At 38.6% G+C, this 15,095-nt stretch overlaps 1 protein-coding gene across 1 annotated transcript; it reads left to right on the plus strand.

The window, feature by feature from the left end:
• The first annotated feature begins 3,246 nt into the window (after positions 1-3,246).
• Positions 3,247-14,470, plus strand: LOC136696982 (protein NLRC3-like). The gene is made up of 11 exons (XM_066671817.1): positions 3,247-3,336; positions 3,554-3,623; positions 3,766-3,967; positions 4,299-6,075; positions 7,549-7,722; positions 8,492-8,659; positions 10,207-10,380; positions 10,790-10,957; positions 11,081-11,254; positions 11,603-11,773; positions 11,999-14,470. The coding sequence occupies exons 1-11, from the start codon at positions 3,269-3,271 to the stop codon at positions 12,159-12,161; spliced, it is 3,309 nt and encodes a 1,102-aa protein (XP_066527914.1). The 5' UTR covers positions 3,247-3,268; the 3' UTR covers positions 12,162-14,470.
• Positions 14,471-15,095: the final 625 nt, after the last annotated feature.

The following is a 15,095-nucleotide window of genomic DNA, read 5'->3' on the forward strand; positions in this document are numbered from 1 at the left end:
AATATATATCGTGATGTAATCTGATGGTCTTAATTTTGGTCGATAAAATATCATTTATATATTGATACGAATAATATAAAAACCACGGAAAACCTGCCAAGAACAAACATACCAAGAACCAGGACAACACCATCAAACAAACCTCTTGGCTTTGTCAATACTCATATTTTTTTATTAAATTTAAAATTGAGTGTAATGAACTGATTGCAGCGCCCTGTAATGAACATCAGTCGATGACTGATCCTGTAAAGTATACTGAAATATTGAAAAAAGCCAATATATGCAGATCTTACACTCACCTCATTTCTACACTAACTGTCCATTTTACTGACTATACAACTACAAACTATTCCATTTGTAGCTCTGCATACTCAGTGGTCAGGATCCCCAGAGGACCACCACAAAGTAGGTGTGATTTTCGTGGTGGATCATTCTAAGCACTGCAGCGATCGAGGTGGTGGCCATGTGTTAGTATGTGATGTGCTAGTGCAAGTGGATCACAGTGAGGCAATATTGCAATCAAATTGTGTTTTTATTACAGACTAGGGTCGTTTGTTACCATGTTTTTCGAGGTTAGGGTTAGAGATAAGGTTACAATATAAAAGGCACTACAATACATTACAAAACAGATATCATACACTCACCTAAATAGAACTATTTAACAGATTGTAGGTTGAAATTATCAACTGTAATCATTCTGTTTAGAATTTGTAATCCCATTTCCAACATTTTCCATGGTTATGACCCCCAAAATGTCACCACAAAGCAGGAATACAATGTGTTGTGTGTGTATGGAGTCGACTTTCAAAATTAATTAAATTCGATAGAGACAATGCAAGAAAAAATGTGTGTGTTTGGCGGGGATTTAAATCTTAATATTAGCGTTTGACTCGTGTCCCATATACCAGCCTCAAGCTCCTTGTTTAAAGAGTGATTTAATATGGAAAATCGGTTCAGAGCTGTTTGCTGTAACGAGAAACGAAACCGAAACCGAAACAAGAAGCAGCCGTCCGTGTTGCTGACGTTAGAATCTGTGTAGCGTCCATGGTGGGCTCCTGACCACTGCGACCCTGAACATGAACAAGCGGTTACAGACAATGGATCAATTGATGGACGAATAGCGTTTTCTTCGACAAACAAAATGTGTTAGAATTTCGCGATGAAGATATGAGGTAAATGAACATTAGCCTAGCTTACATACTCAATGTTTACGTCAAGACTGTGTACTTAGCTTGAACTTCTTTTCACCAAGCCGTCCGTCCTGCTGCTGGAAAATATTTAAACTGATGTCCCTTTAGGTAAGTTCTGATTGGAGACAATTTTATACAGGTATGTGGAGTTTTGGAGGTTTTGTATGTGGCTGCCAAAATGGAGGACTTGAAAACTTTTTTGTACAGGGAATACTGGATCAAGGGAATTTTCAATTTATATTTGTTCTCATTTAGGTGAAGAGCATTTAAGTGAATATGTGTTTAAGCATTGAAGTGTTTTTCTTCTTCTTCTTCTTCTATTATTATTATTATTACATTTACATTTATAACATTCAGCACAGGCTCTAGTTCCAAAGGTAGACCTGTTGCAACTGATGTAGGAGTCTAGCCCAAGGACTAGTGTATTATGGTGTGGTTACCATCTTTGTAGCAGACTGTAAAATTACCTGTGACACTACATCAAATACCTGTAATTTTCATTTGTACATATTCTTCCAGGTTTTTTTAGGCGAAGTGTAGTAATCTTCATGAAGAAAAAATGGAGGAAAACACCCCTGAAACAAAGGTTTACTTGGGCCCCAAAGAGGATGAAAAACCCATAAAACATGTCCTTCAAGGGGCCAAAAGGTAAAAATATACACTCTGCAAACATCAGAGACCAAGTTTAATATATAAAATGTTATTTGAAACTCTCATTACATAAACGTTTGAAATGACCACTTCATTTTCCCAGTAGGTTTTTAGCCTTGCTCCATGTCTCACTTTACATTTAACAACTCCTCATCCTTACAGTCCCAGTGTTGGGGGATTTGTTCAGATCTGAACTGAGGGTGAAGTGTGATTCTCTCAATGATTGTGTGTTGATAATGTACTAGGTCTTTGGTGAGGAACCAGCTAATATGATCCCCATTTGTTTCTATGCCAGTTTATTGAAAATGCCCTTCCATGTTGATTAACAACCAGCTAATATCCAACAGGAAATATCACCTTAGTTCACCACAAAACATAAAATCAATTTAAATGATACTTATGTTTATCAACAATGTCCCATACTTAATAAACACCATAATGTTGTCATCTAGTGGAGATGCGGTGATTCAACATGAGCGAGCCCACTCTCCTGTGCCCAGCTGTGTGTCCATGAAGAGCGACAGGTCCATGGAGCTTCCAGTCACATTGAAGGATGGGGGCGTTCCCCCTGAGCACTGGTAAAAAAATATATTACATTTCCACATCATCTCGTTTGCCCTTTTCTCCCCTAACTCCACTTATTGAATACATTTGGGGTCAGTGTATTTGCTTTTGCCAAATGCTACGTTTAAAGGAACTGTTCTGTCAGTGATGTTAGCCTAATGCTGCTAACGTATATATGATTATATTAATAATTAAGAGAAGCTAAAATTAATATGAGAAATACCTCTGCTTATTTAATATATTTTTTATAGATTTGCTCAGTCATATTTAACATTTATTTAACAGTTTAACCTAGATCTTTCTTTAGACATATTTCCTAAGATGTTATCTTTCATGTAGCAACTTTTGTTTTGTTTTGTTTTCTTTGTCCAGTGAAAAGCAGTTAGGATCAGAGGCATCCATGCCCAGCTGTGTGTCCTTAAAATCTGACCATTCAATGGATCCACCAATTACGTTGAAAGAAAAACCGTCAAATTGTGGGCTCTGGTAAAGTCTCAAAACTGTCTGTTTCTTGTATTTATTTGGAAAGTTTTAAAAATCATTTAATGCATATTTTATCCCTGAGTGCTTGTCATTCAAGTCTCAAATTTTACATCATTATTTTTTTGTTTTTAAGGGTACTCCAAGAGAGAACAAGCTCATCTGCTCCTAGCTGTGTGTCTCTGAAGAGTGACCAGTCTATGGATCCACCAGTCACATTTAAAGAGTGAGTCATGTCTAAGAAACTGGGGTTTCATCTCCCTCACTTAATTTAAGCTTCTCCTTTTCTTATTTGTTTATTCTTCATTACTGAAATATACTGTTGTCTCCACTTAAGCCTTCAGCGAAGAAGAACAAACTCCCCTACTCCAAGCTGTCTGTCCATGAGGAGTGACCAATCGATGGGTCCACCTAGTTCAATCAAGGAGGCAGGCTACTTGGCTGACCAGAGGTTATGCAATGGACTGTTTATACGCCTGCATTATACGCACCTTGCCATACAATGAGCATGGTGTCATTTTATTAGAATTGTTTCTCAAACCATAGCCCAGTGTACAAGCAATAATTAAATTAGACTTCTCATGTTAGCCTTTTTTTGTACTGTAAATAATAAAACCTGGTGCACATTAGCCAGCCTACCCTTTAAAATCTTTGTTTTGCTTTTGTAGAGATCATCTTATGGGATCAAGCACACAGGCTGATCAAAACCAACAGCTATATTTCTCTGCCACATTAAGGGTGAGTTTAGCAGTTGCTTTAACTGTACGTATGGCTATAGACTTCTGATGAACATTTACAAAATCTTTTTTGCCATTTAAATATCCATTGAACTTGCTCTGGCATCATTTCCCATGTAATATATATTTTTTCTTCATAATAGATATTCGAGGAGCGGTTTATTGGTTTTGTAAAAGAAGAGATAAAGAGAATCGGTCAATTTCTGAGCCCAAGTTTCACAGGAAGTGTAGAGAGTTTAGAGGAAGAGGACGATGGCACAGATGCCAGAGACGGAGCTATGAAGATTGCTCTCCACATTTTAAAGGGCATGAAAGAGCCGGACCTAATAGAAAAACTGGTCAAAAGTAAGACAATTATGTTTGTCTAAGATACTGTACTATGCAGAATTTTGAACATGTTATTCATCTTGTTATAACTATTAATAAAAGCTTCACATCTGAAAACAATCTATATGAATGTAATAACATGTTTTAGTATTTGGGTTGTTCAACCCTTGCATCAAGTATTTTAATTTTTTTTATTTTGGGAAGCTTTCAATTTTAGCCACTAGTTTTGACTGTAAATTAGGTATATTGTAATTAGCGTTTTTCCCCACAGTGATGTTCATACCACAAATTTAAAGCAAAACAGACTATTTTGTGTTATTTAATGTTTTTTTTTTTCTGTCTTATTCAGCTGATCGTGTTTTCTCACATCAGAAAAATCTAAAACACAGCCTGAAGAACAAAACTAAGCAAATTTTTGAAGGAATCTCTAAGCATGGACAGCCAGCCCTTCTCAACAAAATATACACCCAACTCTACATCACAGAAGGTGGAAGTGGAGCTCTAAACAGCGATCATGAATTGAGACAAATTGAAGCTTCATATAGAAGTTCAGTGGCAGCAGAGACACCAATCCTTTTGGACAACATCTTTGTACCGTTGCCTGGGCAGGACAAAACAATCAGGACAGTACTCACCAAAGGCATAGCTGGTATTGGAAAGACAGTCTCAGTGCAGAAGTTCATCCTGGACTGGGCAGAGGGAAAAGCCAATCAAGATGTTCACTTCATTTTCCCCTTGCCTTTCCGGGAGCTTAATCTGATGAGCGAGGAACAGTATAGCTTGGAGGAACTTCTCCATTACTTTTTCACAGAAATGAAAGATTTAGAACTCTCAGTGCTTAAAGACTATAAAGTCATTTTTGTGTTTGATGGTCTGGATGAATGTCGGTTTCCATTAAATTTCAGGAGCAACAAAGGGTGTGCGGACATAGCTATGCCAATGTCAGTGGATGCTCTTCTGACAAACCTCATCAGGGGCAACCTGCTCCCTTCGGCACTTCTCTGGATTACTTCCCGACCTGCAGCTGCTAACCAGTTACCCGCTAGGTGTATTGATCAAGTAACAGAAGTGAGAGGATTCAACGATGCAGAAAAGGAAGAGTACTTCAACAAAAAGATCAGTGATCAGGGTATGGCTACTAGAATCAAACAACATGTAAAGTCAACCAGGAGCTTCAACCTCATGTGCCACATACCAGTCTTCTGCTGGATCTCAGCCACAGTGCTGGAGAGGTTGCTGAGTGAAGCAAAGAGCTGTCCGATACCCAAGTCTCTTACTGAAATGTACACACATTTCTTGATTTTCCAGACAGTGCAAAGGAATGATAAGTACATAGAAGGGAATGAAATGGATCCTGGCCTGATGAGAGAAAACATTCTTTCTCTAGGAAAGCTAGCTTTTCAGCAGCTACGCACAGGAAACTTGATCTTCTATGAAAAGGACCTGCGTGAATGTGGCATTGATGTGAAAGATGCAACTGTGTACTCTGGACTGTGCACGCAAATCTTCAGAGAGGAACTGTACCAAAGTAAGGTCTACTGCTTTGTGCACTTGAGCTTTCAGGAGTACCTTGCAGCTTTGTTTGTGTACTTAACCTGGGTAAGCGGCAAAGGCCAGCCTCAGGAGCTAGATGCATACTTTCAAGAGCTTTGTTTGAATTCAACACTTTTTGAGCTGCATAAGAGCGCAGTAGACCTTGCTTTGAGAACACGTCGCGGCCAACTGGATCTCTTCCTGCAATTCCTTCTTGGCCTGTCCCTGGAAACCAATCAGAATCTGCTGCAGGATCTGCTGACACAAGACGTGAGAACTAAAGAGAGTCACCAGGAAACAGTCAAGTATATAAAACTGCAGCTCGAAAATCATCTCAGTCCTGAGATGTCCATTAGCCTCTTCCATTGCCTGCATGAGCTCAATGACCATTCTCTTGTGCAGGAAATCCAAAGCTACATAAAGTCAAGAAATCTCTCCTCAGAGACTCTTTCACCTGGACAGTGGTCGGCTCTGGTCTTTGTGTTGCTGACCACCGATAGAGCAATGGATGTTTTCGAGCTTAGAAATTACTGCACGTCGGAGGAAGGATTCAGGAGGCTGTCACCTGTGGCCAAAGCATCCCGAACTGTCATGTCAGTATCACAAACGTTATATTAAAAGAATACTGCACTCTGCATTAGTCAGAGACCACTCTTTCCCTTTCAAAAAAGGGAAACTTAAACAAAATGAGATTTCAAAATTGGTTCAAAGCATTATTAAAAGTTTGTTTAAAAACAGGAACTACAGAGAAAATCTCCACACTTGCTTTACACCTTAAAATAGTGTTTATGTCCATCCTTCCACTGTGAGAAAACATAACACTAGAGATGTGAAAGTATGCGGAACTGTCCAGAAACATTTGGAAAACTGTACCTGCACATTTCTTTGAAAAATTCTGAGCATAGAAGGAAACTCAATCTGCTCAGCCACAATATATGGGCAATGCTACTTGTACTCAGGTGACAATATACACTTCAATGTGTTAAATACTGAAGAAATATAATTTATTATTAAATTGGGTTGTATAGATTTTACTGATAAACTAAGCAAATGAAAGGGTGGTTTCTGCCTTTTGCACCGATCTGTCGTCAAAAAAAATGTAATTAGTTAAGATATGCTGGTGTTTGCATCTAGGGCTATGGGGCTAAACATGACACGTTTAATACAAACCGTGTATAAAAACTACACAGAACAATGGAGAACTAAATCAGGCTTAAAGATGCCTACAAATACTCTATGTGATGTATGTTTATGTACATCTATGTTATGCCCATATTTAGAGATGGCATACCAAAAAGTGTCAGACAACACATTACTGTTTGAGGTAGTGCTGGGCGATACAAGCGCAAATCAATATCACGATTAATTATACATTTTACCACGATTATGATTAATGAACGATTATTTTGTTTTTGTATTTTTGACCCTCACAGTTCAGTGACAAGGCTTTTACTGTGAATATGCGATACGATTATTTTGTCTAATGTTGCTGAGAGCTTGTTCCTCTCTTATTTTTTGAGCACTGTTTATATTTGGTGTGTGATTGTGCTTTGGTCACTGAAACAGTTTTTTCTCAGCATTTACATTTACTTATTGTTCACTGCCGTCTTAGTTATAGTCAAAACTCAGCACATCCGAACCACAGATGCTGTGTATTTCTTTGGTATGAGCTGCTCGAGTCAATCGGTCGGCCTCAGCGTTTAGGTTACAGATGGGGTAGAATCACATGACAATAGCCTGATAGCATGGTTTTAAAGGGACAGTACATGAACACACAGTGGGGACATAACAGAATTACCCAAAAAAAAGTAAAACAAAAAAAATAGATACAATCGATATAGGCAAGATTGTCTCGATTAGAAGTTCTGAATGTCTGAATTTTTTTAATTTATTGCCCAGCCCTAATTTGAGTATATGGAGTAATTGTTGGGATAAAAGCTCCCATTTCTTGCAAGCCTCATAGCTCCAGTGCACAACTAAAGATGTATAACCAGTCATAGGACAGATTACATTTTCCTTGAATGTTTCATTACTTATGTTTAAAGTAAACTTTTTTTCCCCCACAGATTGTCCTCATGTAACCTTACAAAAGCCATTTGTACTTCGGTGGCTGCTGTTATTGCTTCAAAATCTTGTCTTACTAGAGTCCTGGACTTGAGTTATAATAACCTGCAGGACACAGGAGTGAAGTGGCTTTGCAATGGACTTAGGAATCAACACTGTCTACTGGAGACACTGAAGTAAGATCCTATCTTTACTGGGCACCTTTTATCATTTTTAAAGAACTGTCTTTGAAATTTATTCAAGGATCAAATTATTATTTATTCAAATTCATTCATTCATTCATTGCCTATAACTGCTTATCCAGTTCAGGGTCGCGGTGGGTCTGGAGCCTACCTGGAATCATTGGGCGCAATGCAGGAATACACCCTAGAGGGGGCGCCCTAGTCCTTCACAGTGCGACACACACACACACACACACACACACACATTTACATTTACACCTATGGACAATTTTGAGTCGCCTATCCACCTACCAATGTGTGTTTTTGGACCGTGCCGCCCTGTATTCATGGATGTCACTCTGAATATATAAAATTAAATGTATGTATAATTGTCATAATTTCTTAGGCCTTTCACCTATTTTAAGCATAACTGAGCCATAAGAGCCCCCTCCAGGGTGTATTCCCACCTTGCGCCCAATGATTCCAGGTAGGCTCTGGATCCACCGCGACCCTGTATTGGATAAGAGGTTACAGGTAATGAATGAATGAATGAGCCATAAGAAAAGAGGCCATTATTGATTTCCTGTTTCATTGAGGTCAGGCTGGCCACAATCCCTTAGTCCTGTGTCAGGAGGCAGGACAGAATATGCAGAAACAACAACACCAACAACAAAAAGTCACAGAATGTATAAGTATGGTAGCGGGAACTATCTTCACAACAGAACAGACTGATCCCTATTGTTATAGCATTTTCTTAATCGTTTGTTTCTGTGTCCTATTGTAGACTGCAGTTTTGTGACATCAAAAAAGATGGCTGTTCAGCCGTTGTTTCTGCTCTGAAAGCAAACCCTACCCATCTGAGGGAGCTGGACCTGAGCTACAATCCCATTGGAAACGAGGCCCTTTCTAAGCTTTTAGCATTGCTGCCTGACTGTAGACTTCACACACTGAGGTACTTTCTGAGAACATTTTCTCGTGCTCCTTCTTTATATAATGACATAATTGTTTTATTTCAATCACTATCAGTACATTTTCATTCTGCACATATTTAGCAGTCTGAGGGCAATGATGTAAGCTGATCACTTATTGTCTGAAGATGTGTTTATGTCAGAATTAACATAATGTGAATGTATATTCGACAGCTGGGCTCAGGAAAACATAAAAAGCAGAAAACACATTTTCTGAAGCACATCTCGGGGCTTTTTTTAAGCTCTGACAGAAACTGTGGTATCATTTGAGGGCAGCTGTAGTTCTTTTTTGAGCTCAAGGTGTGTTTCTTTTCTTCCGAAATGATATCTAAAAGTTGACCACTATTCAGTATAGACTCACTTGAAGAGAATTTGTGGTCAGTAGCTAAAGTCAGTAGTTAAAGGCTAAGCACCACTTAATGGACCTCCATGAATATTTCACATTATTGTAGTTACTGACATATATAAGTATGAATTAAAATGAAAATAGCAGCTTAATTTGCTTTAAAACTGACAATTTTAATAAATTGACGGAAAAACCAGAGCTCGCTTGAACGCAACCGTGACGTCACTGGTGGACAACAACTGAACAACACCGCGGTAAAACACTGTTATGACTGACTGTTATGACAGTATCTAGCTAAATAACCAACATTATTCATGACAATAGCCTAGCAATAAGCTAAACTCAAATTTAGAGGTACCGTTATTCTTGTAAATGTGATCGAAGTCAAACTCGAATTCATCCGACACTATAAACCTCCGTAATGCAGCTACGTAGCCGAGTATAATCTGAGCCACCGAGTTTAGCAAGTCAAGCTAACGTTAATTAACACCAACTAAAACAGGCGAAGTAAGTGTCCTTTCCCTGTTTACCTCCATGTTACAGAGGCTCTTGAACACCTTTCGTTGGTGTCCTTACATGCCCATATTGTTGGAAAAGCGCCAGTGAAATGAGCTACAGATAACGGAGTGAGCGGATGGTCCTTTCCAAAGTGCCCGTTTAAAGTTGACATATTTAGTCAATTTTCTGGATATTTTGGGATCTTTGGGCCATTTGTGCACAGATGTCCCACTGTACATTGAATGATTGCAGCCATAAACAACACCTTTTCGTCATTTTGCATTAAATTAAGTGCAACATCTAAAGTTGTTGTCCACCATCTACGTCACAGGCACGACGCCTATTAGAGTTTCGGAACACTGTTGGGGGGGCAATGGTTTTTTAAACCTTATTCCTTCAATTAGTAAGAAATAACATGTTTTCTGACTATCAATAAACACAAGTTAGGAACTCAAGTTATTCCACTGTATTTATTTGTTTAACACTTTCATATAGCTGGTGTTTAGCCTTTAACAATCTTTGGAGCAAAGGGCTGTTTGAGGGAAGCTTAACTCTAGGTCGACATTCTATATTGTAAACGTATTCTCTCTCATTACTTATTATTTACAGTTTACTTGTGGGTGATGTACTTAAATCAGAAAAATACTGTCTGTGATTTCAGTGTTTTCGTCTCATCATTCATTTCAGGATTTCGGGGTGTAACATGACAAAGGAAGGCTGTGTTTTTCTGGAATCAGCTATAAATGCCAAACCCTGCCCCCTTCGAAATCTGGATCTGAGTGAAAATAGCATAGGGGATTTGGGAGTAAGAGTCTTTTCTGAGTTACTGAGCAAAGAAAACTGTAAAATTGAAAAGTTGTGGTAAGTTCATGAGGCACCAGTTTTAGTTTACTCTCGTAAGGATGCTTAAATGTTTATTATATTGTACAAAAAATTGATGTTTTCTGCCATCATTTAATTATTTTTAGAGTGTAGCTCAGGAGACACTTAGGAATTGGAGTTCATAAGTGTCTCCTGAAAACTCTTGTCTCTTGTCAGTCCTCTCAATTTATCACTCTATTTACTAGATATTGAGTATGCTGTCTTACATGGATTAGTTAACCAGAATGTTCTTTACTAAAAGACACAGTCTCAAAATGTTGGACAAAAAGCTATAGTGTAATACTTCACAACAAACTAATAAATATATCAGATACTTTTTTTTGCCACTCACAGTAATAATATTATAAAATTTGCAAAAATTCCAAAGATTTGTGGTGTTCTTTTTCAGCCTAGAAAAATGTAACATAACTTGGAAGAGCTGTAAAATTCTGGAAGGTGCAGCCACCTCTATGTCGTGGGGTCTTAATTCTCTTGACCTTAGTGACAATGTCCTAGAGGACACAGGAGTGAAAATGCTTGCTTTCGATCTGAAGAAGTGTCAGCTACAGAAATTAAAGTTTGTACAAATTAACTTATTTATCATATTATGTGCAACTTAATATCCTGTTTGTTTGTTTTTAAAGTGTATGAAAAAAAATAACTTTATGCGATTTATAATGAGATTTGTCTCCCTCTGCAGGCTGTCTAATTGCGGATTCACAGAGAAAGGATTTTCAGCATTAGCTTCAGTTCTCAGATCAAATCCCACCTGCTTGAGAGAGCTGGATGTGAGTAAAAATTTCCCTGGCCATGCAGTGATGTGGGAGCTGCTTTCAGCACTGCAGCAGTCCAGCTGTGCCCTTCAGTGTCTATGGTAAGCACTAAACACATGCGTTATCAGAGATCCTAATATTCTAAAAGTGCAGCTTAGAAAATACACTTGATTTCAGCAGCAGTAGCAGTCATCTTCAGCCTATTTAGTATGTTTTTTACAGATACGTGTGTCATACTGTATCTGTAACCGATTAAACAAGTTTTTTTTTTAAATTCTGCATGGTGTGATGATTAAGACATTTAGATACTAAAAAAGAGGGAAAAAACTCCTAGTACATGTGAGCTACATTGGACTCTTCATTAGAAAACCTCAGTCTCTCAATATAAGTCGTTTAAAGATTATTAATTATATCTATACATGATTATAATGATGGCTTTTTCTATCCAGCCTGGAAAGTTGTAACCTTGGCTCCGACGTATGCACTGCCTTCTCCACAACATTCAGCCAGAACTGGAGTCTGAAAGAGCTGAGTCTGAGTAATAATGAGATTGGAGACGAGGGAGTAAGGGCTCTCTCAATTGGACTACAAAGTGGGCTGTCTGCCCTGAAGACTCTGAGGTATAGTCACACACATCTGCATAATTGTTTATAATCCAGACAAGCTATGAAATATCTGCAATAAATTTCCATATGAAATATTTCCATATTACTGTGACCTACAGTGTAACTCAAACCTTTGCTGGAACAGAAGACTTAATCATTATCAAAAATACACCAGTAATGCAAATTTTCACATCATTTTCAAGTAACTATGTTCCTTTCTTTCTCTTTTCTACTCTCAAGGCTCTCCAACTGTGCCCTCACAGAGAGCAGTTGTGAAATCTTGGCCTCAACACTCTGTTCAAACACCACTGGCCTGTTAGAGTTGGACCTGAGTAGAAACAACCTTGGCCAAAATGGACCCATCTTTCTCTGCTCAGTATCAAATACCAATTTCACACTGTGAGGAAAGTCATTAGCCAAGATTTGTTTTATGGTGTCAGTATAAGGGACCAGTGTTTGTCATGGAAGAAGTAGTTCACCATTCATATCACTATAGTGATAGATTTGCATCTCAAATGAATAATCTGCTGCCTCTGTGTCATGCACTTGATTATCACAAATGATGATTTCAATCTGTTTCGTACTGGGCACAAGGCAGGAATACTCCCTGGAGGGGGTGCCAGTGCTTCACAGGACAACACACTAAACCGGACAATTTTGTGTTGCCAATCCACCTACCAACGTGTGTTTCTGGACTGTGGGAGGAAACCCACGCGGACACGGGGAGAACACACCACACAGACAGTCACCTGGAGCGGGAATCGAACTCACACCTACAGGTCCCTGGAGCTGTGTGACGCTACCCGCTGCGCCACCGTGCCGCCCACTCACTCACTCACTCACTCCCTCCCTCCCTCCCTCCCCCAAATAACACTTTAAATTAAATGAAATTTACGAGAAGGCACGAGAAGGATAACTTCCGGGTACGTTCTGGGACCAATATTCCAGGTGGTTGCGTTAATAGCGGAACAGGAAGACAGGTTGTTTGATTCCACGTAACTGACGATAAACAAACCTGCTTGTCGGGATTATGAACGACGAGCTCAGACAGTACGTTTATTCCCACTTTGGTAACGTTGATATTAATATGAACACGTTTATAATCAGCCGTGATATAATATAACACCTTTTAACGACTTTTAAAGGAGCAATCTCAAATATTGACACCCAGCGTTTAAAATTGGAACTATAATACCGTTTCAAAACAGTGGAGAGAGCTCTCTGCCTCCTCCTCAGAAGTGAAGCCAGGTTGCCAGTTTGAGGAAAACTGAATGAACAAGCAAGTAACGAGTTTAATAGGGTGACCAGATCGGGGGTGGGGGGCTCGAGTAGGTTAGTGGCGTGGGTGTGACTTTCACAGATTCCTGATTGATTGTGCAAGCTTGGGGTTTTGATTAAGAGATTCAACACGTGTCCAAACCTCTTATTAAAGAAACACTAGGCCAAAATGGAAAAGTGATTTAATTATCACCTATAGTGGTGCCACTTTAGTCTCTGGAAACTAGAGAAAACACCTCTCTTTTCATGTATCATTTACGTATGAAAAAGATCATTAATTTTGGGGTTGGGTTTTGTTGGAGGGCCATTTGAAAAATTAAAAGAAGCAGGTTTAAGCAACTTAAAAAGGTTCATTTATTGGCCTGACTAGCAGACAGGATTTGCTGACATTTTTATAGTTTGAAAATATTGATGAAAACAAAAATTATAAAAAAAAAAAACATGATGTGTTGAGAACCCTGATGACTCATCAGCACAGTAAAAAATTGTGGACTGTCTCCAAACCCGTAAGGCTGAGGGACACAGCCCTGCACAACAGAATTCAACATAACAACAAATAAAATGTTAAATCTAGTTTTTGGAATTTCTGCTCTTAAGGGAAGTCATAAAAATATCCTTTGGATGCAGTGAATAGAGATTATGCTGGATGAAGAACATGGACAGATTTAACTTTGTATGATGGAGGAGGGAAAGCCCAAAATAGGCAAAGCTCCATATTCCCATAACTGTGGTCATCTCTCATCAGTCACATCTGTCAAGATTATCTTCTGTTGTGTGGTTACTAATGCTCATATCTGTCAGTATTCCTGTAAGAATTCCAAGACACAATGCATAGAAAAGATTTCCAAATGACGTTAAAAAATGACTTGGTAATAACTGTGGAAAGGTGTCTAGGGAGGTTCCAGTTACATAAAACCAGATAAAATACAACATCTCACAGTCATTGTGATTAATATCCCCCATGAGTTTTCATACGGCTAGCTGTTAAACGTCCCAGATAATGAATATGTTTAGAGTAAATTTTGATTACTGTTACAAAATACAGTAAATGTTCATTTTTGTTGGTAACCATCTCACTCACTCATTCACATGTAACAACCTGTATTTTCACCACAGTGTGGCGCTATAAGGTATAAAATGCTTCATTAGTCTGATAGATCCAGATATAAACTTGTGAAATGGTCAAATTCAGATAGGAAAACTGATTACTTGAAATGAAGGAAATATATAGGATCGAGTGGCAATAAAAACGATACTAACTATACTTTTAAAGCAAGGCGCATACTAGTGGACCAATCATAGTGAAACAGGAGAAAAAGAACAAGCCAATGGGAAAACATTTGGATGCCCCACCTCCAACATGTATTGTAGATATTAAGCCAGTTAAATGGTACATAGATCCTGTAGCCGTTTGTACAGTTTGATCAACTTTGTAGTCTGCTTGTTGTTTCAATAAATTTCTGTCTTGTTTTGAAATTGTTTGCTGTTTTCTTTGTTTTTTTATTTTTTTATTATTTCTAAGTTCAGATCAAGGTCAAAAGAAATTTATCTCCATGACAATGTCGAAAGAGGATGGATAAAATTAATTTTGGGGTGGGTTTTAGAACAAAACAAAACACAGGCACAACAAAACAGCTTGTCTCCAGATGTGTTCATTTCGTACAAATATACATCAGGTCTAAGGAGACGAATGCTCTGTAAGAGCTGTGCCTCACATCACAGAGAGTTTGTCTTTGTTGTTTTACATTGTGAATTAATGTAGCTTTAGATATTACACAATAGGCACCAACATATATTTCACTGAATACATTCATTATTCATTCATAATCTGTAAGCGCTTATCCAGTTCAGGGTGGCGGTGGGTTCAGAGCCTACCTGGAATCATAGGGCGCAAGGCGGGAATACACCCTGGAGGGGGCACACACAGGGCAACACACACACACATTCACTCACACTTTTCCGTCGCCAATCCACCTACCAACATGTGTTTTTGGACTGTGGGAGGAAACCAGAGCACCCAGAGGAAACCCACGCTTACACAGGGAGAACACGCCAACTC

The sequence above is a fragment of the Hoplias malabaricus genome, chromosome 5 (assembly GCF_029633855.1).
Source record: "Hoplias malabaricus isolate fHopMal1 chromosome 5, fHopMal1.hap1, whole genome shotgun sequence".
Classification (NCBI taxonomy): domain Eukaryota; kingdom Metazoa; phylum Chordata; class Actinopteri; order Characiformes; family Erythrinidae; genus Hoplias; species Hoplias malabaricus.

Excerpts from the sequence above, each read along its gene's own strand:
- LOC136696982 (XM_066671817.1), top strand. The coding sequence starts at position 3,269 with ATGAGGAGTGACCAATCGATGGGTCCACCTAGTTCAATCAAGGAGGCA. Across the intron at positions 3,337-3,553 it reads GGCTACTTGGCTGACCAGAG|AGATCATCTTATGGGATCAA; the intron begins GTTATGCAATGG and ends TTGCTTTTGTAG. Across the intron at positions 3,968-4,298 it reads AATAGAAAAACTGGTCAAAA|CTGATCGTGTTTTCTCACAT; the intron begins GTAAGACAATTA and ends TGTCTTATTCAG.